Source organism: Falco peregrinus, chromosome 13 (genome assembly GCF_023634155.1).
Source record: "Falco peregrinus isolate bFalPer1 chromosome 13, bFalPer1.pri, whole genome shotgun sequence".
Classification (NCBI taxonomy): Eukaryota; Metazoa; Chordata; class Aves; order Falconiformes; family Falconidae; genus Falco; species Falco peregrinus.
Window position 1 is genome coordinate 9,652,493 of NC_073733.1, and position 25,968 is coordinate 9,678,460.

At 53.5% G+C, this 25,968-nt stretch overlaps 1 protein-coding gene across 7 annotated transcripts in view; it reads left to right on the forward strand.

Moving 5' to 3' along the window:
- CD99L2 (CD99 molecule like 2) overlaps positions 1–25,968 on the forward strand; it is a 32,836-nt gene that overhangs the window by 1,067 nt on the left and 5,801 nt on the right. For 5 of the 7 annotated variants that reach the window (XM_055818218.1, XM_055818219.1, XM_055818220.1 and 2 more), the window contains exons 2-9: positions 16,137–16,202; positions 18,500–18,538; positions 19,929–20,024; positions 20,892–20,972; positions 21,213–21,305; positions 23,496–23,558; positions 24,647–24,682; positions 24,780–24,899. In XM_055818218.1, coding sequence (XP_055674193.1) covers positions 16,137–16,202; positions 18,500–18,538; positions 19,929–20,024; positions 20,892–20,972; positions 21,213–21,305; positions 23,496–23,558; positions 24,647–24,682; positions 24,780–24,899 — 594 coding nt within the window. The remainder of the gene's footprint in view (positions 1–16,136; positions 16,203–18,499; positions 18,539–19,928; positions 20,025–20,891; positions 20,973–21,212; positions 21,306–23,495; positions 23,559–24,646; positions 24,683–24,779; positions 24,900–25,968) is intronic. The other 2 variants (XM_055818223.1, XM_055818224.1) reach the window with 2 other exon arrangements.

Below are 25,968 nucleotides of genomic sequence, written 5' to 3' on the forward strand. Positions count from 1 at the left end.
TTCTGCAGATTGGAATAGTCTAACCCAGAAACCAGTCCCAGCTGGACAGTAACTGGGAAGATAGAGGGGGAAAAAGCACACTGGGTTGTTTTGGGGGGTGAGGGTAGGTAATTAAAATCAGGGCAAAGCTTACCACAGCTCTTTGTTAGTTTCCTTTAAAAAAACAGCTGTTTGCTTATTTGAATAGGAAAAAAGTCCCCTGAAAGGTTGGACAGAGGAAACAGACGGCAATTATGTAAAAGGCCTTGGGAAAGTTTTTCTAAAAAAAAATCTATTAGCAAGGAGGCACGTATCAAACACCGGTTGGTTAGACGATATTAGCATCAAAATGAAGAGTGAACTGGGCCAGGACCAGCTTTTGCTGTTGGAAGAGATGAGGTTTCCCATTGAGTCAGCCTGGAATTAGTCTCCGTTTGCATGAGGTGCGTACATGCTGGTGCACCTCGAAGGGTAGCACCATGGTCCAGAGTTGCTTATGCTCACCAATTTAGCAGCTACATTTTTAATTTAGATATCTGTTTGATAGGCTGAGCCAAGAGACTATGCATAAAGTTTTAGATTAACATTTTAAAAAAATCTGTTTAGTCGGCAGTAAAGCTATTTGCATTCTGCGCTTGCAACGTGGGCAAAGAAACATGCAGTTCTGTTTCATTTTGGAGCTCTGGGCTGCAGACTCCAGCTCTTAAATATCCTTGGCTGTGTTTGTATCAAAATGAATTTCACTGAAACGTTCATAAATCATTCCCGCCAGCGCAAGGTTTCACAGGTAATTGAACAACATTAAGTTCAGCTCCTGTCTGAGCTGCTTTAAATGGCCTCTCCGTGGAAGTAACTGTATAAAGGTAGGCAGGGTCTGCACTTGCAAGCTCTCCTGCACAGCGTCCTGGTCCTGCTGACACTGGGCACGTAAGGTGCCGGTGCTCCAGCCTTCCCAGGTGGCCTCCGGTTCCTCCCCTGAGGGGTGGTGGCTCTCCCAGCCCATGGCTGGGTGCCTGCTCCTCCATCTGTCTCTCTCCCAAACTCTTGGGAGCAGCTTTGCAGCACCCTGACAGAGGCGCGGAGAGCCCTTCCCCACCTGAGCGCTCAGCTGGCCTTCTGGGCAGCGAGGTGGCCTCCCCACCACCATCCCGTGCCCACAGGAGAACATCAGGGGGTGGTAAGCAAACGGGTTTGCAAGGCAGGGCGTTCCACCCCCCCTCCTCAGGACAGCGGCAGCAGAAATCAGATTTCTTCATTGCCTCTGTTTGCTGGCTCCTTTTTTAGCTTTTTGTTCTGAAACGGTCTTTCCAGTGCTGCCAACAGTGGGTCACAGGCAGCCCAGTCTGTTGCAGGCTGGGAGGTTTACAAATGGCCAAGGATAGCAAACTAGACAACAAAACCGGTACTTAGCATGACTCCTGCAGCTCATGTCTGGATCCACCGTTGACACAAGAATAATGTGCCTCTTGGCTGTGGCTGTCCATTAAAGCAGGAATGAAATCCTGCTTATTAATTGAAAAAATATGGTAGGTTTTGGGTTTCTTTTTGGTCAAATTCCACTGTGTTTTCCTCTGTATGTGACTGTGCACTCCAGTGTCTGGTGGGCTGTCGGACACAGCCGTGCCACATCCCTCCGCACCTCTGAGCTGCTGTGCTCCCTCCGCCCTCACCAGTCTGGCTGTGGGTGCAGGGCTGGAAACAGGAATCACTCACAGGGCTTCAAGCCTTTTTCCAGTGCTGCTAAACTCCAGCATATTCCCGCAGCGCGGTGAGGGGCAGAAGCATTAAAGTATTTTGAGGCAGTGGAGGAACCCAAATGCCGTGCAAAGCCTTCTTGCTGAGAGCCAGAGGCCAGTGTTCCCTATGCTAGCATGTTGCACGATGTTTTAAATGCATAGATCCATGGCTTTTCCAGAAAGTAGTTATGTTTGAGTAACTCCAGGTTAGCCACATGTTTGTGCAAAATGATAAGGGAAACAGCCAAACAAGAAACTTTCCAGTCATTTTTTTCCCCTCTCGTGGTAAGCCAGTACAGAAACGCACTGATGTGCGTTCATGGAAAGGTGGTGTATTTGGCTCCCGAGGTCAGTGTTCTTGCAGGGAGCGCAAGTTTACCTCTTACAGGCCTGGCAGGAAGGGCACGTCCAGATTTTATGCTACACTTTGTCTAAGAAAAGCTTGACGAAAAACTTAGTGACCACAACCCAGCGATAAGAATAGTTGTGCGTGTCCTCCAGAGTCGCAGTATCAGCAGTGACGGGCGACTCTTTGTGTTGACATCCCGTGTCTTAATAAACAGTGTTGCACAGATCACCTCTCCTCTCGAGTGTGACTACAATATCCCACCAGCAATTACAATAATTACTTAAATGTGAAAGTAATATTAGACAGTATAATTAGCTATTTATAACTGTTGCACAGATGGTTGCAGCCACTGCAGGCAGCTCCTTGGCACAGTCTCTGCACAACGGTGCCCAGCCGAGAGCGCAGAGGAAGCAGAGAGGAGCCAGCTCTTTTCCAGATGTTTTGCCAGGTGTCCGGGCTGTGCTTTGCGGTGGGCAGCGGTGGGCGCAGCTGGCAGAGAAGGGGCTGCCAGTGCCAGGTGACCCACCAGCTCCGTGCCGGTTGCTTGCCCGGGTTGCTCGCCATGGCTGTGCTGGGAGTTTTGCAGGGAGGAATCGTTTGGAGGAGAAGCAAAAGCCGTGGCTTGGCTTTGCTGTCAAAGCTGGAGATAGCGGTGCTGTGTAAGGTGTTTACCTGCGCTAAAAATCTTTGTTATAATACATTATTATGTTATTAAATTTATAATTACTAGGTATCAGCAGTGAGCTAAAGTAATACATTTAAAGAATAATTTTTACTTTGATAGAGTCTTTAGTACATATGACAAAGCAAGAGAAGCTAAATTAGTTTTCTTACAAATTATCTCTGATCTTTGAACAAATATGCATTAATTAAATGTGCTATGCCCAGATATTTATGTACGTAGCTTTGGAAATAATTAATTTCCATACTTCTGCTTATATTTTGGAACTTTTTCTTCTACCAGCCCAGTGAAATCTATGCTTGGAAATGGCCATTTAACTCTTTGGGGTTTTTTTTCCCCTGTTACAAAAATGCAATTTTTTCCTTAACATCTGTTGCAACTGTTTCAGCCCTTAAAGCACATAAACCAGAAGAGTCTATTGATCTCCAGTGCTGGCTAGAATAAACTTTTAGGACTGCTTGCTTTAAAAATAAATTTGTTTTCCCTTCGAAAAATATCTCTTGGAGTTTTAAGGCATTGACTTTACAATTAACTAAAGGAAAAACTGGGGTTTTATTACACAGTGCTTCTGAAGCCACTCATAACAAAATGTATGTTTAATAAACTACATAACTGATGGCAAAGAGAAAACCTTTGCAATAATTCCTTTGTAATCTGGTTGATATAATTCACTGTTGCTGGAAGAACTTGAATATAGGGCAACGGAAGATGAACATGGCATATCAAAACGCAGAACATAAAAGGGCTTTTTTTGAAAAGGAAACTTCAAAGTTGGGGATCCAGATGCTGGAGTCACTAGCTGTGATTTGGGATGTGAGCACAAGAACACATTCGCTGAGCAAAGGATGCTTTTGTGAAGAAAACAGAGAGCCCCCGTACAAGCCCGTTAGTTGTCGCAAAGCGAGGGGTGAACGCGTTCTGTGCACGTGAAGGGCTTTCGGTGGAGCTGCATAGGGTCAGGTTTGGCTTTGATCCTCTGAAAGCTCAGCCTGCTGGTGCCATGCGGATAGAGTTAATGATAATACATATTTACCAAACTGTCCTGTAGTCACTCCAAAAATCCTTGTCCATTGCCTTCCAACCTTGTCTAGGAAACAGACGATTACTGCAGTGGGAATGCTGGGGCCACAGGTGGAAAGCTGGTGCCGAGTACAAGCTCCTCTTCCCCCGAACACCCAAGCACACGAGCAGCAGCAGCAGGGAGGGAGCGGGCCAGCTCTGCTGTAGGGACTCAGTGCTGGTATGGCATATACACCTATAAAAGCCAGTGAAAGCAAAACCAGAGGCATTGGTAAGATCTTGGAGGTGGCAGCTGAGGCAGGGAGGAGGGATGCTGCACACAGCATCATTCTGCTGTTGGAAGGCTCTGCAGGCTGGCACAGGGTTGTCTCCAGCAAAGAAGGTGCTGGGAAAAGAGAATTGCTCAGCATTCTCCTTTCATTGCCCCATGAAATGCTTTTTTTCCCCATGCACAAAGAAATGCGGATGGAAAGAACCGGTCACGGTTGGAAGAACCTTACTGAAATCCTGCTTCAGACGGAGGCGCTCCTGGCCGGGTGTTCAGGGGTAGCTGCAGCGCCGGCTCCTGGAGCATGGGAGGCAAAGGTTGAACGAGCAGAAGAGGTTTCCAGCCCCAGCCATGGGTGACAGAGGGGGTGCTTGTGCTGCCGAAGGCACGTTAGATCTGTGGTAAGATTTTGAACAGCACATTAATCTGTGACCATAAAGCGTTAACTGCTGACAAACACGTCCTTTTAGGGGTAGGAGCTTAGTGAAAAGACTCACTCTCTGTATCAGAGCTGCGTATAACCTATCTGGGAATAAAGCAAGCAGTTTGGTGGAGCAAGCATCTCTGTGATGACCAGCCACCTCCATTCAGGTATCTCCTGCTGCTGCAAGACCTGGGTCATTTTTCCAGATGATATGATCTGAGCAGAGCTAATGCCAGACCCCATCTACCTTATCTGGAGCAAAAACATGCCCAGGTCCCATCCTGCCATCTGGTATATAGCGTTCCCCTTGGAGATCTGCATAATTTCTACTGCAGGGCCTGAGCGTACCCTGGGGTATGCTCTCACGCTGTGAAGAGGTAGAAGGACCAAGAACTGGAAAAGCTTCCCCCTTGCCCAACACATTTTCCCACCCTGGAGGCTCTTTTGGCCAGAGAAATCCCCATACAACCTGATGCCAATGCAACACCACGCTGAAGAGGTTGCAGCCCCCCAAAGCCAAACCATCCGGGGCGATGCTTCGCGATGGTGCAAGCCTGCCCTGAGCATCCCCCTTACCCCCAGGCAAACCCCTGCTTTCTGACCCAGGGACAGGCAGGTTTCTAACCCGGGTGCTTCAGCTGGGGTGGGCGTTCAGCCTCGCCTCACTAGCCGGGCATCAGCTACTGCTGCTGGTGACAGACTGTCTCACGCACTGTCAGGAGACACTGAGCGAATGCCACACAGTTTGTGTGTGTAATTATTTGCCAGGAAACCAGAATCTGTTATTTCCAAAAATCCATAGGACAGCATTAGGCTTTGAGCCTGCGTGTACTTCTAAAAACGCACGCAGATCCCAATAAGTCTTTGGCCTCATGCAGAAACTAGAGCATTTAAGTGAGGTTAACTATATGTTTGAGGGGAAAAAATAATAATAAAAGAATGGTATATTCCTCCTTTTTCTTTTGTAATGATTTAGATACATTTGCAGAGGAAATCTCAGAGCCGTAACACTTGAGTTCAAAGTAACAGTTTATAAACAGTTGGGTTTTTTTAAATGTTGGTGCTATTCCCTCCACAAGTAGGGTCAGAGGGAGCAAGAGACCTGTTAGATTTCTCTTTGAACACAGCGAGCTTCCATTTTTGTTTAAATTATTTCACGCACAGTGCTCTGGTAATAAGGTGACTGTTCCCCTGGTCATGGGAGGCAAGACCATGTAGCTGTGCACCTCCTTCATCTAGAAAAGTGTTTTATCTCAGGATTAAGTAGCTGTCTTTCATGAATAATCATAGTCATGACATAATTTTAAAAAAAAAAATCACGATATCCTGTAACAGAAACTTTTAGAATTTGCTGTGATAAGTTGCCGTTGACTTAAACACTTTTTTCCCCCTGGCAGAAGTATTTCAGCAGAGCTTTCTTACCTGCTTGACGGGGGACCCTGCTTCTGCCCCCTGGCACCCGCGGGTGTGGGAGGCAGGCTCTGGGTGCACACCCCCAGCCCTGCTTCCCAGGGTCTGCCCTCAGCTCCTCTGTCAAAGCAAGCAGCCAAACACCTTCCTGAAAACCAGCCGGTGCAAAAGGCTGAGGGATGTGGCCCAGCTTCCCTTGCTGTGGGCAAGCCAAGAGGGGTGGTCTTGCAGCTGCCGGGTCGGGTGGGGGTGGCTGGCCCAGCTGGCCATGGCCGGTGGTTAAAAATCACTGCCAGGTCCTGCACCACCTGCTCAACATTGCCTCCAGCAGATCTCTGCTGCTGCCTCCTGCTTGGGGCGGGGTGGGGGGAGCACAGCCCCCTGCCCTGCTGTCCCTCCCTGCTGGAAGCCCCTTCCCGTGGCAGGTGGGGGGGTCTTGTCTGAAGCCAAAGCAGCAGGAGCGTGGTCAGGCGAGAGCCACGCGTCCCAGCGTGCCCGATGCCGGGAGGGCGCAGGCAGCGAGCAGCACAGGCTGGATCCCCACCCGATCCAGATCCCCGGCGTTTGCAGGGTGAGGTGTGATGGAGAGGCGAGCAGGCGGCTGCAGGCGTGTGCCGCAGCAGCGGGCAGGCTGGAGCCCTGCATTGCAGCTGCGGTGACAGGGGACAGACAAATGCCTTCAGCCCGAGCAGAGGGCTGTAACCCCCACGTCTCCCAGAGCCTCCCTCCATCTGTCAGCATCGCCCCAGTCTTCGTTGCCCCTACCACTCCGCTTCCGACTTTAAATAGCACAGTATGACAGGAGCAGCACATCCCCAGTGATGAGCCAGCATTTTTACCGTGTAATTCCCTATTTACCTACTTTTAACTACAGCATCTTCTCTTGATCTTTATCTGATGAGAGCAATCTCTTCCCATTGGGAATTGGATGATAAGCATTTAATCTCCTGCTTCAGTTTTCTTTGGGCTCCTGCTTCTTGGGCTTTGTCATAAGTTGTTCCACGCTGGGTTATGAACAACATATTTTCATGCCACAATTTGTTGCCTGGTTGATAGGCAGGCACCTTTGGCCCTAGGCAAATTCAGTCATTACTTAGCGCATAAGCAGAAATCAGAGGGCTGATGTGAACATACCTGGTGACGTTTCTGGATGGACGGCATGCAGGAAGGTGAAAACACCCCAGTTTTCAGCCCTACACCCACCACAGTCATAGGGGGAAAAGGAACTTGCTGTGTTTTCTGACCTTCACTAGGGATCACAGACGGAGTGAGCTGCGGTCCGTGTTTCCCACACAGTGCCTGGTGGGCCAGGGGCAGCACACCGGGGTACAGCTGGTGCCAAGGCTGCCCCCAAAGTGGCTCCAGCTCTAATCCTGCCTCCTGCTCCCAGCCTGCCTTTCCCTGGCACGGCTGGCTGTTGTCACTGCCGCACAAGGCTGTGGCCACCTGCCCCTGGCTACAGGGAAACCAGGCTGGTGCCTGCTGGGGAGCAGGGTCACAGCACCCCCACACCGCCCCTTCCTTTGCTGCACAAGCAGTAATCCAGTCCTCGGGCAGACCCCTGCACATGGAGGGGGGCAAACCCGAGTCCTGGATGACACTGTTGGTTCTGCTGTGCCCTGAGAAAGCCACCTTTAACCATTCCCTAACCTGCACAGGGCAGTCAGTGCTCATTTCCCCTCTGCTGCTAGCAGGGTAGGTGGGGTCTGGGAATAAGAAATATGCCATCCGCATCCTTCCCCCTTCAGGTATAAGAAATTGCTTTTCCTTAAAAACACCAAAACCAATGAACAGTGAAAGAGTGAGAAGAAGAAACACTCCCCTTTCCCATCAAATGCACCTTTGGGTTATTGAGGATTACCTGGAGCATTTTCCTAGGGAGGGTCAAAGAGCTGCTCTCTAGGCTCAGCAGCAGACATCCCAGGAGGGCTGGAACAGGCTGAGGTCCCTCTGCCTTTGGCCACAACAGCCCTGTACCCAGCCCAGGCACAGAATGCTGGGTATCATCCCATCCTCATCTCAGACACAGCTGTGCTCAGGCTTTCTCTACAGAAGGAGAAACCTTAAATACTTGTGCTCAAAACCTTCCAGCCTTGTGCTCCTGATGCAGTTAATCTGGGGCTAATTGGAAGTAGGTTTTGGCAATGCTGTGGCCAAGACCTCTTTGACACAAGCCTCAAATAACGATTATCTTATTAAAGTTGCTTAGGAAACATCACCTGGTTTATGTGCAGAGATGTCAGAAACCTTGAAAGCTGTGAGTGCTGATACCAAAGAAAACCATTTCGATTGGCTTCTTGTATTGCCCGAACAGGGCTACCTGCTTTCTGACCATGCTGGGGTGGAAGATCCAGTGAAATGTTTGTTTTTCTGCTCATGGAATCAGAGAGAGGATGATGCTGGAGCCAGGCTTAGGGCAGACCCCATCAGCAGCTGCTGGTCCAAGGCATCCCATGGAAACCCTGATGCGAAGCTTTTCCTAGCTGTGGTAGTGCTGCCCTTGGTGGGCTTTGCTTTTCCCTCCGAGCTGTAGAGGGTTCCTGCTGGCACCTGGAGGCGTCTGTCTGTCTGTGGTGGGGGGTACTGCTCTGGCTGGTGCTTCTGGGGAGCCTGGGGTGCATGAGCGGGTCAGGGAGCTGCTGGGCTCCTGGAGCTGAGGGCTCCAGCCCAGCCTGAGGCGGTGGACGGATGCTTCATCCAGCAGATCAAGCCCTTGGCAGTCCCTGCACACAGCTTGCCGCTGCTGAGGACGTAGCTCATAGCACTGTGCAGCCGTACTCCTGGGGTGGGAATCACACCATAGGGGATGCAAGGGCCCCTCGCCATGCTGCGAGCACCGGGGCTGCGGCCGGTGCCCTGCCAGCCTGCAGGTACAGGACGGTCCCCAGGGCACTGGGGCTCCTCCGTGGCCTCGCTGCTGTTAGACCGACTTCTGTCGCATTGCATGGCAATGGTTGATGCGATGTGACGCATGGCCCTGGGCTGGGCACCCCCCCGAAACAGATATTGTGTGGCTGCCTCTCAGCACGTCACCCCCAGGATTAGGCCGTCTTTGGCAGAGCTGCGGTGTCTCGAGGCCGGCTGGCGCTGGCAGCCCCCTCCCGCTCACAGCATCACGGCGATACGCCGACACTGGCAGAGCAGTGAAACTGGTGGAAACGCTTCGTGAATTTGCTTCTTCCCATCTCGGTCTCCAAGCATATGGAGAAAGACCCTTTTGCCATGCTCCTGCAGCCTCCAAGCTGGTGGCTCTGCACTGGTTTGAAAAGCAAAACCAACTGGCAGTAACAGAACCATTCCACTAATAGCCCTTCTCATCTCATTTTTTTAATAAAACATGGAAATAGAGTAATCACCAGCAGTCTGAGTCGGTGAGCCTGAGAGCAGATAAAAGAGAAATGTTGGCAAGAAGGAGAGGAAGTTGGCACAAGAGCTTAGCACGAAGAAACTCCTCTGGATTCAAGGGTGATTTCTGCCCCTCTGGGAGCTGGCTAGGTGGTCGTAGAGGTTGGTGGCTTTGGCGATGGAGGCTGGGTGGTCGTGGAGGCTGGTGGCTTTGGTGGTGGGAGCTGCCATTACTCCAAGGACAGCACAGGGGGAAGCAGGGCCTCTTCTCACATACCAAAATTCAGGAGGAAGAGGCCAGCACCTGTCCTTAGCTCTCAGCTTCCAAGGTTTCCTTGCAGCCTCCGTGCAGGCACACCTGGTGAACACTGCGGGATCTCTGCAAGCCGGTTACCAGATGCAACTGCTGGGAAAGGGGAGATGAGGGCACTTCCCTCTGGAGTTTTAAATCTTGCTGCAGAGGAGTGAGAAAGGCTGTACGAGGTGGCAGCGGATGAGAAACTCTTCCCTGATGTGTTTTTTGTCTGGTCTCTGCAGTGAACTGCTGGCAGGTGCTGGTGTGGCACTGGAGGCTGAGCCACCAGCTGCGCCCGGGGGCTGTGGGACACCACAGGGTGTGAGGGGCAGCGCTGCTGCTTCCAGTGCTTTGGGACCAGCTTGCGGGTCTGTCCTTCCACCCGCAGTGGGGAGGAGATGTGTTCACACCATCGGGCAGCCCTCGGCATGGCACAGGGCAGGTGGGCACCACCGTCCCTTGAGCATTCATCGCCTGGCGGGGCGGCTCCCATCGAGGGCTCACCTTGTCCTGCTCACCAGGACGGTGGCCTTTCTGACCCAGCCCCACATAGGGGTGCTGACGGTGTCTGCTGAGGAGCCTGGAGGCCACCAGATGCAGGCTGGTTTTGCCGGTCAGATTTTCCTTGCCACCTCCACCACTCCTGCAGGGTGCCGAGTCTATCAGGTGCTGCCGCCAAATAATTTAAATTGACATAAATTTGCAACTGACACCTGCTTCTTGTCTGCCTGCCCTGGTGCACAGCAACACGGAATTAACCTGTGGCTTAAAACCCCCAGCGAGATCCGCTGCGCTGAGCTGCAGGGCAATGCTGCCCCATCCAGCATGCCGGCCCGGCTCATCCCACCGCTCCGGTGGCCCAAGGAGAGGGCAAAGCGCGGTGGCGTGGAACCCAGGTTCCTGGCGGGGACCCGGCAGTGCTGGCACTGGGGGCGATGGAGCCTGCGAGGGTCACGGTGGCAGCACGCTGGCTTTAGCGGAGGCTTTTAGGCATTTCCATTAATAGGTTTCAAACATAACCACCATTAGTCCCTCCACAAAGAGAAAGTCTTCATTATGCAAATTCTCATCTTAAAGCTTTATTCATGTGCTTCCTGGCAGGCTTTCCTTTAATCTCAAGAGCAAGATTGCTTGGAATTACCATATACCCTTGTTAATTGCATTAAAAAAAAAAATTCAGCAGAGGTTGTTTTCACCATAATCAAGAGTGATTTTGATTAGTACTTCTGGAAATCAAAACGTTTCGCTGGTAATGGAGAACAAGGATGGCAGTGTTACCTCGTCACCTGTGAGGAGCAGGGGCCACCCCAGCTGGGGGGCTGTGTCCCCCTGCTCTCGCCTGGCCGTGCCACAAACTGGGGCCATGTACCCCTGGTGTCAGCCAGCGGTCCCGCTGCCACGGTGGGTACTGGGGGCTGCACTTCTGCCCCACTTGGCTTCCTGGCTGAGCCCTGGCACCCGGGCTGCCGGCAAGGGTGTTTGTGCAGGGGCACGTCCCTGGGCAGTCTGTCTTCCCTGGCAGCGGCTGAGGAGCTGGGGGAAGTTTAGAGCCTGCTTTTCAAGGCAGAGCTAACTTCAGGAGGAGGCCTGTGCTCTGGAGACAGCCTGGGCATGTCTCGAGAGAAGCACAGCTGCCATGAAGCTGTACTGACCTGCCTGGCCCGCCAGCGCTGCCCCCACAGACTGCCCACAACGTCCCAGCGCCGAGGGGCTCTGCTCTCCCTGCGCACACGGAACGCTGCTTTGGTCTTGGCGGTCAGCGAGAACTCGAGGTTTACAAGCAACCTGGCATTAGCAAGTCAGTGTCCCGTGTGTTTGACTTGGTGGCTGGGGCTGTGCCCAGGCAGTGATGGTAGCGAGTTCAAAGCTCTGCTCTGTGCTGCCCAGCATCGCTGCACTGGCCGGCAGCAGCACACTGTCCTCTGCTCCAGCAGCGGTCCCTGGGGACCCCCGGTACGGCCAAAGATGCCCCAGCTGCTGCAGAGCAGACCCGCGCCCGCGGAGGAGCAGCCATGGGCTCCCCGCAGACCTTTGGGGCTGTATTTTTGCTGAGACAGCGGGAAACGCCACTGCAAGGATGTGGTCGGGCACCAGCAGCGTGACACGGCTCCACACCCAAAGGACCTCCCAGCCCCAGCCCCCTGCCCAGAGGTGCCGGCGCAGCTGTGGGTGCCCTGCACAGGGAACCACCTGCGTTTGCCAACACCGACACCTTAATTCAGAGCCAAAATGATGAGGTTTGGTCACTGGGGAGGACCCTGGTGATTTCAGTTACCTTGGCATATGCTTTCCTCCTGCTCTCCCACCCGCTGCCCACCGCGTCGCTCCTAAGGTAGATGCATAAAAGTCAGGCAGTTTGAATTACTTTCCATTGCCCTTGTACCTGCTTTGCATTCTCCCGTAATCTCCCGGGCTGTCAATCTCGTACCGTTGCGGGCTCTCAATTCCCAGGGAAGCTAAACACATATATATTGCACAAAGAGATCCGTGGGCTGGCACTAAAAATGGAATACACCTTGCTCTGAGTGCTGCAGACAGGGTGCAATATAGCAATATACTGGGTGTGAATTACGATACTGTAATTCAAGCTTTGTCAAACAGTGGGGCTTAATTAGAATATATATATAATTGTAAAAACTAAAAAGCTGACGAGTACAATTGTGCATTTGAGCTGCCTGCTACAGAAAATAATGAGGAGAGAATACATTAAGGCACAAAACCCTTCTACCTTCAAAGAGCAGCTAGCTCTGATTAAAAATACCCCCGGCAAGGCGAAGGGAGTTGGCGAGAGGCGGAGGAGCCTGCGGCGCCAGCTCGGCCATAACTCTAACCTCTGTTTCACAGCCTCCACCCGGCACAGCTGCAGCCTTGGGGTCCCCCCACCTCCCCCGCTGGTGCTGGGGGTTTCGTATTAGGTACTGTGACATGTCCCACCTTGGTTTCTTTTGATTGTCATACTAAAGAAAAATAAGGAGAACATGTCTTGTTTGCCCATCCCCCCCTGCCCTGGACCTGCAGTGGATGCTTCAGTGCCCTTGGCCAGCCGGCATGACACGCAGGGCTTGAACCACCTCCCAGCTGCCTCTAGGGATGCACGTTTTCTCCCAGCAGCCAGAGACAAGATCTCTTCCAAGGACCCAGTGCAAGGGTGGTCAACATCCCCCCCAGCCCTCAAACTAGCCTGCTAACCCCAGCGAAGCTCCCATACTCCTCCCCAGCACCGAGCAACCAGCGGAGGATGATTTTGCATGCCGGTGGTTTTGTATTCTTGTAACAGGTTGCAGGCGGCGTGGGTGCGTCCTTCAGGGGAGGTGAACGCCAGGGCACGCATGACCCTGGCCACATCACAGACAAACACCTCTGCAACTCAGCAGCGGGCTGCCTATGAACTCTTGTATGTAGGAATGTGCCTCAGCTTCTTCCGGAATGTATAAACCCCTAATATTAAAGATACTCCATGCTGCGCGTGGGTTCCTGTCAGAGGATGGGCTTTGGGAGCCTGGGAGACCCGATTCTCCAGTGGTTGCAGAGCGGGACTGGGGCCCCAGGAGCAAAGGGATTTGCATGAGACGATGCAGGGAGCAGCAGTGCTGCCTCCTGAAAAACTGCGTTTGTAAGGTAAACATGCGTACCGAGAGCCGGTTGGGTTTTAAGCATCTGGCTGTGAAGTGCTGCATTTGTTACTGCTTAATAACGGAATAAAAGAATAAGGCGGAGAGCGTTCAGCTCTTATCTGTTGGAGTGAGCAGGCAAGTTTGCATGCCTTTGACGGCAGCGCTCAGTTGTTGATCCATAAAAGGTGTAATACGTCTCCATAACACCCTTTGCATGAAATAAAGATGTTGTCAGCTTCAATTAACTGGCAATCTATTATTAGTCCCTGCCAACACCTAAGGGATTCCTGGGTTTAAATTGCCCTGGAAAAGGATATCGGTTTGCCATGGGCAGTGGTGGGAAAGCCCTGGGAAACAGGCTGTGCCAAGCGCTGCAGCTACTAGAGAAGATTTTAGTGGGTGATTCAGTGCGTTGACAGGTTTCCTAAGTTTCACGCGGGCTGCCTGCACGCCTCTCCCCGCCGGTGGGGATTCCCCTTGGGTGCAGCTGTAGCCCAGGCACGTTAGTGGGTTTACATCAGCCCTGTGAGGGCAGGGGGCTCTGAGCACCTTTCACCCCCCTGGCCCCACTCGTGTGCCAGCCAGCGTTTTGATTTTGGAAGCGGCACCCTCTTCTTGCCCTGTGGGCAGAGATGCTGGGGGAGCTGTCACCAAACCCAGGGTGGTGTAGGTGCTGCTCAGCCAGTGGGTCTGGTGAGCCCCCTGAAGCCAGGCAGGGGGGACCCCGTTCTTCAGGGCACTCATTCCCTGCAGGGCCTGTGGCCCCACTGGTGGGGCATCTCCATGCAGCCCCCCCACACTCGCAGCCCTTCAGCAGAAGAACGGGCGAGCTGCACTCACCCCCACGGCCGCCTGCTCCCCCTTGCTTGGTATTTGGGCTCCTGCACCACAGGTGAAGCGCAGGGAGGATGCACTAACAGCAGGGCTCGGCACGCAGCAGATCGGCGCCCTTAACATTTACTTAATCACAGAGAGCAGGAGTAGAGCCGGGGGAGGGGGGGAGAGGCCGAAGGGATGGCTCCTAGCATACCAATGCGAGTCTTGGTGCTGCCACTATAACCCTCCTGCCAGCTCGCCCTGCCTGCTGCGGAGCCAGGGGGAACTGAAATGAAACACGGTGACAGCGCATTTCCCCCAGCCGGGTTTGTAATGCTTCTCATCCCGCCAGATGTGCTGCCGTTTCCCCTGTCCAACTTGGTTTAAAGACAGTTTAAAATGGACGATAATGACAGAGCCCTGCTGGTTCCTGAAAATCCAGTAAAGGTTGTGGAAAAAGCCACACTGGGAAAGGGAGCCTGCATGAAATTGCTGGAGAAGCAGGCTGGCCACAGCAGTAATGAGCTTGTGGGATCTCAACAGGGACATGCTGGTGGTTCAGCAGCAACCCATGCAAGTGCTAGAGCTGGGCACGTGTTTCTTCGGCACCATGGATGGTCTTGCATGTTCCTTACTTGCTCCTTTGTCGTGACACACCGCTTGAAAACCCCGCAGCTTCGTCCGGGCTGTTGGAGCGGGAGACCATCGCCAGTCTCACGGTGCCAAAATTCCCCCAGCAATAAGGCCCAAGAGGCAAATATTTTGGCAAAGGGTCGGAGGGGTGTGCGGGGAGGCAGAGGGTGCCGAGCAAGCCAGGGGCTCGTCCGCACGCCTCACACCGCACATTTCACCCGGTGACTGGGCTCCAGCTGCAATGGGGCATCACCCTCTGCCAGCCGTTCCTCTGTGCTCCCAGGGGAAGTGGCATCCTTCATCTCCATGGGGAACGCAGCCGTGGGCTGGGCCCTGTGTTACTTACACACACACACCCAGCAGTAGCTTAACGCCGAGCGCCTTGCCAGGGGGGAGAAGCCCATGGCACCTTCCCAGCCACAGAGCCTGCATTTAAATCACCCTCAGGTTTGCCGAGTGTACATTTAAACAGACGGCAAATAAAACGAGATGTGATGTGTGAGTAAGTGAAACCGGAGCTGGAGGTGTTGCAGTACTTAGTGACCACTCTCGGTAGAAGTTTTTCACCGAAATGCTGATACCTGCTTTCTGATGGACTGGTGCCTTCCCATTGTTATTGTCCTTGTCAGTAAAGCTTTAAATTTATTCATGAAGCACACTGGAGCTCAGGTGGCAATAGCTAAATCCATTTAGCAGTAGGAATAAGAGGAAAGCCATTTTAATGTTCTCTTGCAGTGCTGCAGTACTTAGCAAACCCAAAGGATATTAATTACTCAGCATGCTCTGAGATGTAAAAGCATGAATTTATCAAGACAAATACATTCAGAACTAGGGTAAGTCAACAGTAATTAACGCGATGCAAAAAAAAAAAAAAAAAAAAAAAAGACAGAGAAGGGAAGGATTAGCTGGCCCTATCGCAGGAGAGCACGGCATAGCGCCGAGTTATCCCCAGGATATTATAAAGTGACTGGAGTTGTGGCGAGGCATCTCTAACGTAAAAACCTGCCTGTGTCTGCCAGGTGTGTCCCTGGGATGGGGTTTGGTCCTGGGTTGCGTTACCAGGGCAGTGATGCAGGCGGTCTCTGAAATGCCAAGCTGCGCATGGCAGCCAGCAGCAGCGGTTTCATACGAAGCCTTTGATGTTGGAAGGTGCTTGTGAAGAAGAGGTGCATAGCTTTTTCTGTTTTTCACTGAATTTGTCTGCGCTGTCCCAATGTTTTCGTGGTGTTTAGCAAATGTGTAATCGTGAGCACAGCCACAGATGAGTGGCAGCTCAAGAGATGAATTGGTAGGCTCTCCTTGACAAATTTAAGCATAGCATGTGTTTTTATACCACATCCATTAGGGCAGACAAATGGAAAATCCAGAGATGACTGCTCTGCAATTTAACAGTCACAGCATTCGGAGAAGGCTGATGTCTTCCTCATCACCGGTGATGGGTTAGGTTTGGGAAAAAACAGCAAAAAACTGAAGCAATTTGAGCAAACAAGTCTAGCCACGCCGTATTTAAAGGTGTTTTACATTGTGTGGAGCGAGTACAACCAGTGCTGGTTCTTTGTCTCCAGGTCATGGGGATGACCCAGGTGACTTCAACCTAGAAGATGCCCTGTTTGGCCCCAGCACCAAGCGACGTAAGTCACATTTATTTGTTCTTTTAAAGAGGAGGAAACATACAGACGTTAATAGCTGCAGTTTGTTCTTTGGGATCTGATGCTGGCGGGAGGGTGGTGGATATGGGCTGCCTCTTCCCTGGGGAGACGCAGTGGCTGGGCTTGCCAACAGGTGGGATGGGGGATAGTCCTGGAGAAGCTGGTTGCCGACCGTGTGCGCTTCGCTTTCCGATTCCCGTGAGCAAACCACAGAGGCACACTGGTGCTTTCACAGAGCAACGACACGGAATGAATGCATCTTTTTGGCTATTTTGCATTCGTTAATAACACCATCAGACACGACCCCGTTTGCTTGGAAGCTAACGCAGTACCGCTCTCCTTCTGCAGCCGGTGAGGGCAACCCGCCGACCTTGCGGGGCTGGGGCAGTGCCGGGTCCATCCCTAGTCCCGCTGAAACGTGGCACCCACGGAAGGCAGACGGCATGTTGGCTGGCTGCTTCGCTTAATTTCAAGTGTAACCCATCAGCCAAAGGAAGCTCATTTCTGAAGGGGGTGCCATGCTGAGGGCGTGCTGGGATTTAATATTTGGCTTTGAAATAAATCATTTTTATGTAGGTTAGGGCCGGGCTGTGCCGCTGAGGGGACAGCAGTGCCTGGCAGAGCTCAGCCTCAGGCCTGGCAGAAACAGGGGTGAGGGCAGGGGGCTGGCACCACCCTGGGGGGGGGGGGCATTCAGTGGAGCAGCTCTCAGTTGGCACCCAAAGGAGACCACTGAACTGCCCGCTGTGCAGCCGATGGGAAGGGGCTCGTCTCGCACCCCAGGGCATGTAGCACAGCTCTCGCCTGCACCAAGGGCTGAGCCGGGTGGTCTGCACCCAGACACCCCCTTTGCTGCGGAGACACGGGGGAGGCGTTGCAAACACCAGTGCCCAGGACCCCTCGCTGCCTGCCCCCCACCCCGTGCACCCAGGGTGACCATCCCCAGACCCAGCGCCCAGCTGGGCAGCAGCGGGGAGCGCTCTGCAAGTGACACCGGCCTCTGCCATCACACAAAATACACCTGCGAGTATTTAAGCGAAAGCTAGAACAGGGTTTGAAACCGTTACTTTGCAGTCTAACAACACACAGACACTTGTGCTGTGTTGTGTTGGAGTTTACAAGGAATAAAGAGCCAGGATGCTCCGTGCATCTCTCCTGTGGCGTGCGGGGTTCAGCGGGAGGGGGATGGGAGACTGTGGGGTATCAGACTCGGTCACAGCTCCGAGGGATCGTATCTAGGATTTTGCAAGCCCTTTACTACAGTATGTGGAGAGACTTGGTTAGAAGTGTCTAACAGCCACCTCACGCAGAGGGAAAGCGGCATTTCCCCAGGCCGGAGCCCCAGCTGTGAGCCAGGGGAAGAGGCAGCGCTGTCCTCCCAGCCCCCCCAGCTGCTGCATCCCGCTCGGATCTTCATCGCATCAGCCCCGGAATAAAAGCAAGCAAAGGGTCTGGAGTCGGGTCACATCAAACCGTACCGGCACACTGGAAATGAAGCCCAGCAGAAGCACTCCAGTATTCAGAGGCGCAAATGGAAATTAATGGGAAGAGAGCAGCCATAACTCTTGCTCATAATTTATTCATATACTTGGTAATTCTAGCCACTATTAATAGGTAGTGTTTTACAGGGGGTGAAAAAAATTAAAAATCAACCCCTCTGAAAGCTGACTGTAGCTTTTTTTAGCCCAGGAGCATCCAGGGGGGCTGGGATCTGAGTATTGGGGCGTCACCAAAATTCCTCCAGCTGATGGAGAACCTCCCACACATAATGCAGTACTGGAAATTACCTGTCATTTGACTGACCAGCCGGGCAGGGGACAACAAAACACAGGCAGCTTACTCTTGTTTTCCATGCTGTTCTGTATGGTGTCTGACCTTACTTTCTTTGCTGCTGTCTCCAGGAGTCTTAATGTGGAGCAATTTCTTACAGCTCTCCTTTCCACTTGGTGGGATGCTGGCCCACTGGGATGCTGGCCCACTGGGATGCTGTCCTGCCAGGATGCTGGCCCACCGGCCCCAGCTGCGCCCTGCAGAGCACCGGGCTCAGCCCTGCACAGTGCCACGGCTGCTCGCCCCGGCGCACAGGGGGTCCTGCTCCCTGTGGCCACACATCCTGGGGGGGAGGGGGTTGTAGCTCTGAGCTTACAAATGCAGAGCAGCGATGGTCAGCTGGAAAGCTCGTGGTGAAACCTTTGCTATTTATTCTCAAACCAGAAGTGAAACATTTTCGGAGATGCCCATGACCACTAACATTTTCTTCCCTGTCTGTTTTGTCACAGCCACTCCCAAGGGTCCCAGAAAGCCGGCAGGTGGGGCAGGTGAGACCTTGAGTGCATATCGCTTAAGCACAGCGCGGGGTTTGCTTCCCACAGGGGTTCGAACCGTGCAAGCCCCCCACAGGCTGTGCCTGCACAGCTGGGTGCTGCTGCCTTAGCAGAGGCTTTGGGACACTGCCACTTGCCCGTGAGCAAGCTGGTGCCAGCACGCAGATGTGCACTTCTCCCGCACGACCAAAGTAAATGCAATATTGATATTTCTGTCCGTGCTGAAGGCGAATGGCAGTGGAGCATTTATGACCAAGGCTAAATTTCGCACACTTTGCAGTATCCTAATGGAAAAGACACAAATCATTGCTCAGCTATACAAGGGCTTTTTTTTCCTGGCTGCATGGCACCTGCTAGCTTTCCTTCCAGGAGAGAGCCCACAGGATATTTTCCTTCCCTTTTTTACTCCGGGATAACCCTGACCTCCGCAGGAAGGCCCAGACTGGTGACATTTCCCCATCCAGGGAAGAATGTCTCTCCGACTCTTTGTGCCTGTCAGATGTGCTGGCTGGCCGGCTGCACAGCATCTGCCCTGGCTGAGGAAGCTCCCTTAAATACACCCGGGTTTCATTACTGGCAGCTCCTCTGGCTCAGTTCTGGCCAAACATACTTAAATATAGTGCGGTCACAAGAGCTGAGGGTTGCTCAACCCTGCCAGAGGAGCCTGAAACAAACTGCGGTGGGGAAGTGCTCAGAAGTGAATCCACGTGCCCCTGCATGAGGGTCTTGGCACAGATTTAAGCAAACCCGGCTGTCCACCTCCTTGGCCTTGGTGGTCTTTGCTGGGGACAAGAAAAGCCAAGTGCCAGAAGCACGTGCAGGGCTTCACCGTTTGGATTGCAGCCCGAACAAGAGGCCATTTGATCCAATAAACTCTCCCCGGGAAATGGACATGTGCCGAGGCCAAGGCTTTGTCTCGGCAAGTTTCTGCTGTCCCGGGGAGCGCTTTTTGGATGAGCGATGGCACCGAGGGGCTCCTGCAGCGGGTTCCTGTCTCCTGGCCCCTCTCCCATGCGTGGTCTGCTCAGCCCAGGGTCACTCACAGGCAGCCCTGCAGGGAGCAGAGCGGGTCCCAGCCACCGGCTCGATCCCCACAGCACCTTCTCATCTGCACCATCTCTCAGGTCTCCCCCCAAATGCATTATTTGGGGCTGCTCGGGCCAGGGGTGGGCTGAAGGCTCTGCAGCAGCTTGTGGCTCAGCAGCAGAGTTGGTTGGACACTCTTTTCAGCTCCACGCTGACGTGGGTGCTGGTGGGCTCCGGCACAGTGCAGCATCGCTTGCACGGCACCTGCAGAGCTGCCGCGCAGGGGATGCGTGCCGAGAGCCTCACACTGTCCTCACAAATGGTGGGGATGTTAACAATCCCTTCTCCTCTGCAACAGACTTTGATTTGGCTGATTACTTTGACACCACTCTGGAGACTACCACCAAACCAGCCAAGCCAACTCCAAAGCCCTTTCCCAGACCGGGGAAGCCAGGTACTGCGGAGCTCCCTGCGCCGGGGGAGGGTAAATACGTGCTCGCCTGTGGGGCTCCGGATGTGGGAAGTTGCTCCCCGAGGTAACCAGGAGCCATCCCGGTAGCTGGGAGGGGGATCAGGCGTTGACAGATGAGCTCCAGCAAGTTTTGGCTACCACCAACAGGTGACTTTTAAAGGTGACCATCTCCGCCTGCTCTGCTATCATAGCAGGGTCAGCAGAGATGCTCCAGGGTCTCACTGACATGCCAGGATAGTTGGCACCAGCATTTCACCTTCCTCCCTCCCTTGCTGCCCACACACCCCTGCCTGAGCCGTATTGAGGGCTTTGTCGAGCAGCATTTGTAAAAATTTTTAACCAGGATGGAGCTGTTTGCTGTTGCTAGGTGGGAGATTCCATTGCTGAAGTAGCACATCCTTAAGTATCTTTCCGGCAGTGCCTGGTCCTGCTCCTGCGTGCCGCAGGCAGCCGGCAGGGATGGCACGGAGCTGCCCTCGCGGAGGCAGAGCTCTCACAAGGGGGATGCAGCCTGTGTCCCACCGGCAGCGTGTTTGCAAGGATTTTCCTGGCAGCCTTGCTTGTCCCCTTCTGAAATTCAAGCCCCGCTGACACGTGCCCTGGCGCAGGGGATCTCTGCGAAGACACCTGCTACCCACACCGAGGGCTGGAGCATCCCTGGGGCACCGCGGGCAGGGGCTGCCCCTGGTGTCAGAGGCAGCTGAAGCTGTGGAGGAACCAGAGCACTGAACCACCCCAGCACAGCCCCAGCATCCCTGCAGGAGGGGGTTCCCCTCCCAGCGCTTGTCCAAATACACGTTTCGAAGGGTGACATCATTTTGGTCTCCTTTTTTTCCCCGCTCCCTTCAGATAACAGCTTTTGGGATGTCATCCGCACCACCACAACCAAACAGCCAAAAACTACGAGGGCCCCCCCCAAGCCTAACCCAGGTGAGCACAATCTGCTGAGCCCCCTTGGCTTTGCCCTGGCTCTGCTGCCGGCGCAGGCAGAGGCTTCAGGACGTGCTGTGACGGTGGCACTGCCCTTCCTCCCACCATTTCCAGCCTCTAGACTGTTAGTAAGACACCTTGAAAAAAAGCCCAAACCAACCACATGGCAGACATTATTTTATAATTAATCGCAGAGCTCTCCGGCCGGTGGCCAGCACTAACGCCCGCGTTGTTTTCTAGCAAAGGATCCTTTGGATTTTGACTTGGCTGATGCCCTTGATGATAAGAATGATGGGAAAGATGCTGGGAGGCCGGACGTAAGGCCAGGTGAAGGTATGTTGACTTCCCCTCTCCATCCTGCTGGCCACCCGCCGTGCTGTGCCCGGGGACCTGCCGGAGCTGCCGGGGGAGCAGGCTCTCCCTGCCAGGCAGGAGCAAGCAGGAACGGAGGCGCTGCCACCAGCACCTGCTGCCTGTGCCCTGCCTGCACAGGGAGAGGGATTTTCCGCAGGCAGGTCGGTCCCTTCTACCCGGGCTGCGGGGAGGGAAGGAGCCCCTGCCTCGGCGGTCCTTGGCGGAGAGGGGCTCTGCCTAACGACCTGTTGCCTGTCTGCAGGTTTCTTTCCCGGGGTCTCTTCTGACCCATTAAATTGTGGTGATAGTGTTAAGTTCCCCCTCGTCCCCATACCTGACAGCTATTTAACCGAGGGCATGTGCTGTTGGGGTTCGCAGCCATTGCCAAGACATAAATCTAGAGCAGACTTAAGTCCTGGCATAACATACGCTATGGGCTGGGAGATTTTTTTTTCCATCTCTAAAATACTCCAGTGAATGAATCATTTGTCTATGAGCATTGTTCCCTTGAGCACTTGAGCTAGAAAACAGACTTTGCACGGCTAGTTTATTGATGTCGAGATGGCCGTATACCCTGCTCACACGTGTAATTAATAGTCACATATTTTATTAGATTGTATTAACTAGGTGACTTGTCTGCACTTTGATATTCTGGGCTTGTTGAGGTTTCAGACTCCTGCAGGAAAGGTTGAGGTGTTGAACCGCTGGAACGTGGCACCAGTCACAAACCAGCACACGTGTTCCCCCGGCATTGCTGTACCCTGGACTGCCTGGGACTTCTCCAGGTTCTGGCATAGTCAGGGTTTATTTTTCTTTTTCAACTCATTACTAAGCCCATAAATCTGTTTTTTTGTGGTAAGCTGGTGAATAAGAGCGTCTTTTCCAGGCTGTTAAGGCAAAGGTAACCCTTCCCAAGGCGCAGCATCGGAGAGGGAGCCTTTTGCTGGCTCGGCTTTGGGTGCCCTCTCCCATCACACGCCTTAGTGCACCCCGAGGGTCCCTCTGGGACCAGAGCCAAGGGGTTCAACAGCTCCGCTCATGCAGCTACTGATTCCCAGACCGTGTTTCTCAATGTCCCTCCTGCACGAATTAAACATTCCCACTACAACCACGTCCAAGATAACTTTTTCACCTGTACTGAGATGTGCTGGCGCTCAGTTCTTCCACTGGAGCTGCTCTGTCCCTCCAGGGAGGAGGCGATTTGGGTCCCTGCCTGTGGGACCCTGCTGCCTGCGGGACCCCGGGCCAGGCTGTGCTGCCAGGGTCTCGCCGGAGGCAGGGCAAGGGCACCCCAGTCCCCGGCACCACAGCCACCATGTGCACAAACCGCATCCTTCTCCCTCCTCCGCTGCCAGCCAGGGCCGAGCAGCTAAAACACCTAATGAACTTGTAAATACGTCTGTCCAAAACACCTAATGAACTTGTAAATACGTCCATCATCTCAGTTAAAAAAAACAACCACAAAACTAGTAGTATTTAAACTTTGAGAGGTATTTATTTCAAACTAGACTCAAAGTCAATTATGACTTCTTTTATGAGCTTAAAATAATTTGGGGTTAAACATTTTGTTAACATTTGATATTTGTGAGAGAAGCAGAGCTGCTTATTGACCAGTCCCTGTTCTCGCAGGGGACAGAATAGCTGGGAGCTGCTGGTTTAAATGGGTGTGCAGACCCCTGCTCTGGGCCCTGCTGTACAGAAAGCCCCTCACAGCTCTTTAAAACAGCTGGGGAGTTTTAGAGAAAATAATCAGATGAATAGAGCAGCCTCCATCAGCCCAGCAGAGAAACGTTTCCCTGGGAGCAGGGGCTTGCAGGGGGCCACCCCCACCCCAGGTGCGTGATGCTCGCACGTGACCCCCACCCAGAGTACCCCAAAAGTCCTGTTCCCAGCCCTGCCCATCCAAAGGCACTCGGTTTTGGGGATCCCTCTCATCCCAAGCAAGCCACGCGCTATTTTTCCTTCCTGCTACGTTGTTTCCTAGGCAGCTCTGGCTGCATTCGCTGCGTCAGGAAGGCGGCTCCAGTGTTTTGCTGGGCAAACTGGGCTTTACACAGGTGGAAGGGGTGAGCTCCCCCACCTCTGCAGAGCACACGTGGAGCCTGTGGCAGGGGGCTGCGTGCCCCTTCGGGTGCCAACCACCATTTGTTCTTGCTGTTATTTTTAAAGGATTTTCAGACGACGACCTGGCCAGCATTGTGGACGGCGGGTACAGCCCGGACAAGAAGAAAGGTAAGCAGTGACCTATACCCCTTCGTCTGCTGTAGCTGCTGCAGCTTGAGCAATAATCGCCGTATCAGCAGACTCCTAGGGACCACTCGTGCGGGGCTCGCCTGCTCGACGGGGCGCATGCGCGAGGAAAGGGGGTCTCAGCCGTAGAGCCAGGGAAACACACAGGTTTTGGCCTCCATGGTCACACCTTGTGCCAGCAGTTGGAGGCACTTCTGATTCCGCAAAGGCTCTGCAGCTCCATCTGCCACCAGGGCAGATGGGACCTGCATCTCCCCTGCCACCTCAAAAGCCTGCCCCTGTACCGCCAGAGGACAGAAGCCTTCAGTTACTGTCCACCATAGGACCACTGATGGTTGAAACGGGGAGGAAAATGAGCCATCGGATAAGCCTGCGCATTTGCGAGGATCCACAGCGTTAAATATTAAAAGCAGTCGAGTAAAGAGACGAACACCACAAGTTCAATCAACATTTAATGAATCCCCATGCCAAGGACAAACCACATCGGAGGCATTAATACAACGCTGACCTGCTTCCATAAATTCAGGATGTGACTGGGTAAGGACTGCAGCTTCCAGCAGCTTCTCCTCCCAGCCCAGTTTCTCCAGGGAAGGTCATGTTAAAACAGACTCCAAGCCAAGCGAGGATTCCCTGAGATTACGGAGCTTAGCCAGTTGCCTCCCCGTGATGGTACAAGTACGCCGTGTATCTGTCTGACAGCGTTTCATGTGTTTGTTCTTCATGCCAAGAGCAGCGGAGGTGTGAGGGGGCAGAGGTGAGGTTAACTGGTGTGCAGGCAGAGGGGTCCCCTGCAGGGGCTCCCCCCAAAGCGCCCCCCAGCCACGCACGATGGGAGAGAAGAGCAACTTCAGACCCCTCAGAGAAGTAACGACGACGACGAGCTGCCCGGGCAGGCAGCGGAGGTGTGGGGCAGCAGGGGCACCCTGCCCCGTGGGGCACAGGCTCACCCAGCCTGGGGGTGCCCTGGGGGGCCACGCTGCCGGCCCCCACAAGTGCGCGCCCCCTCCCTCCCGGACGGCCAGCCTGGCAGCAGCGGGCACGGGGCACTGACGGGCTCCTGTCTCTTGCAGGTGCCGGGGGCAGCACCGACAGCGACTATGACGGAGGTGGGTAGCACTGTGGCCGCAGGGTCAGCAGTGGGATGGTGGGATGGGTGGTGCCTGTGCCCCTGCCGCACAGCATCCCGCTCTCTGCGCCCCACAGGCAGAGTGGCAGAGACTGGGACGATTGCCGGCATCGCCAGCGCCCTGGCCATGGCACTCATCGGGGCCGTCTCCAGCTACATCTCCTACCAGCAGAAGAAGTTCTGCTTCAGCATCCAGCGTAAGTCCCCCCCGAGCGCCTCCTGAGGGGCACCGAGCAAACACCCCCCTGCCTGTCCCCCTGAACCCCGCTGCCGTGTTCCAGCCTGGAGACGGGAGGGGGTGTCGGGCACGCAGTAACCCAGAGCTGGCAGAGCAGAGCCCCAGCCGTGGGTTATTGACACCCCCCAGCCCTGCTGGCCATTGCACAGGCAGGAACCCACCACCAGCAACAGCCCTGGGACCCCCTGCAAACCACCAACCGAACAGGGTAAATATGGAACAAAACACCCCACCCCCCCCCCACCCCCCCAAAGCCCCCAAACCTCAGCACGAGGTAAAAACTCACCAAGCAGCAGCATAGGAAGCACGGTGAGCATCTGCAGGCAGCCGTGGGTGGCAGCCCACCCCAGCCCACCCCACCTTCCTGCAGGTGTGCAGCAATCACTGCAATTAAGTGCAAATTAAGCGGCAAAGCTGCCTATTCCCAGAAAGCACCTTTTGCATCAGCTGCCCCCTAAAGTGGCTGGGTGTCAGCATTGCAGGAGGTGTCCCCATAGCCTCACCCCATGGCACCAGCCTGGCCATGGTGATCTCCTGCAACCCATTATGGGCTGGCTGCAAGCAGCTGGAAGAGGCTCTTTTTAAATTAATCAAATGAAATCTCCTGTGAGTCTTCTTTGCTCTGGGGGAAGGGTGTTCAGCGTTGGAAATTTCTGCTGGAATTGTGCTATTTCCCCAGTTGTGCCTGAAACAAACAGGAACATTTTGGTAAATTAGATCAGCAGGAAAAGTCAAATGAATGTGATGGAATGAAACACCCTTGTATATTCCCCCCACTTAAATGATATTTTGGCAAGAATAAATAATTTAAATAAAAAAAAAGTAAAGGCTTTGATGAGGGGGAAGCTGAGAGACACAAAGCCCCAGAAAGGCGGCAGGAAATTAAAGTTAATTATAAAGGAGGATTAATTTAAGCCATCAGACATGGCATGCTGGGCTAATGTCAGGCCTTAGATGCATTGCAATGCATGACAGAAATCTAAGAGCCGTCAGCCACTGCAAAAGTGGCTTTTTATTGAAAAACATAA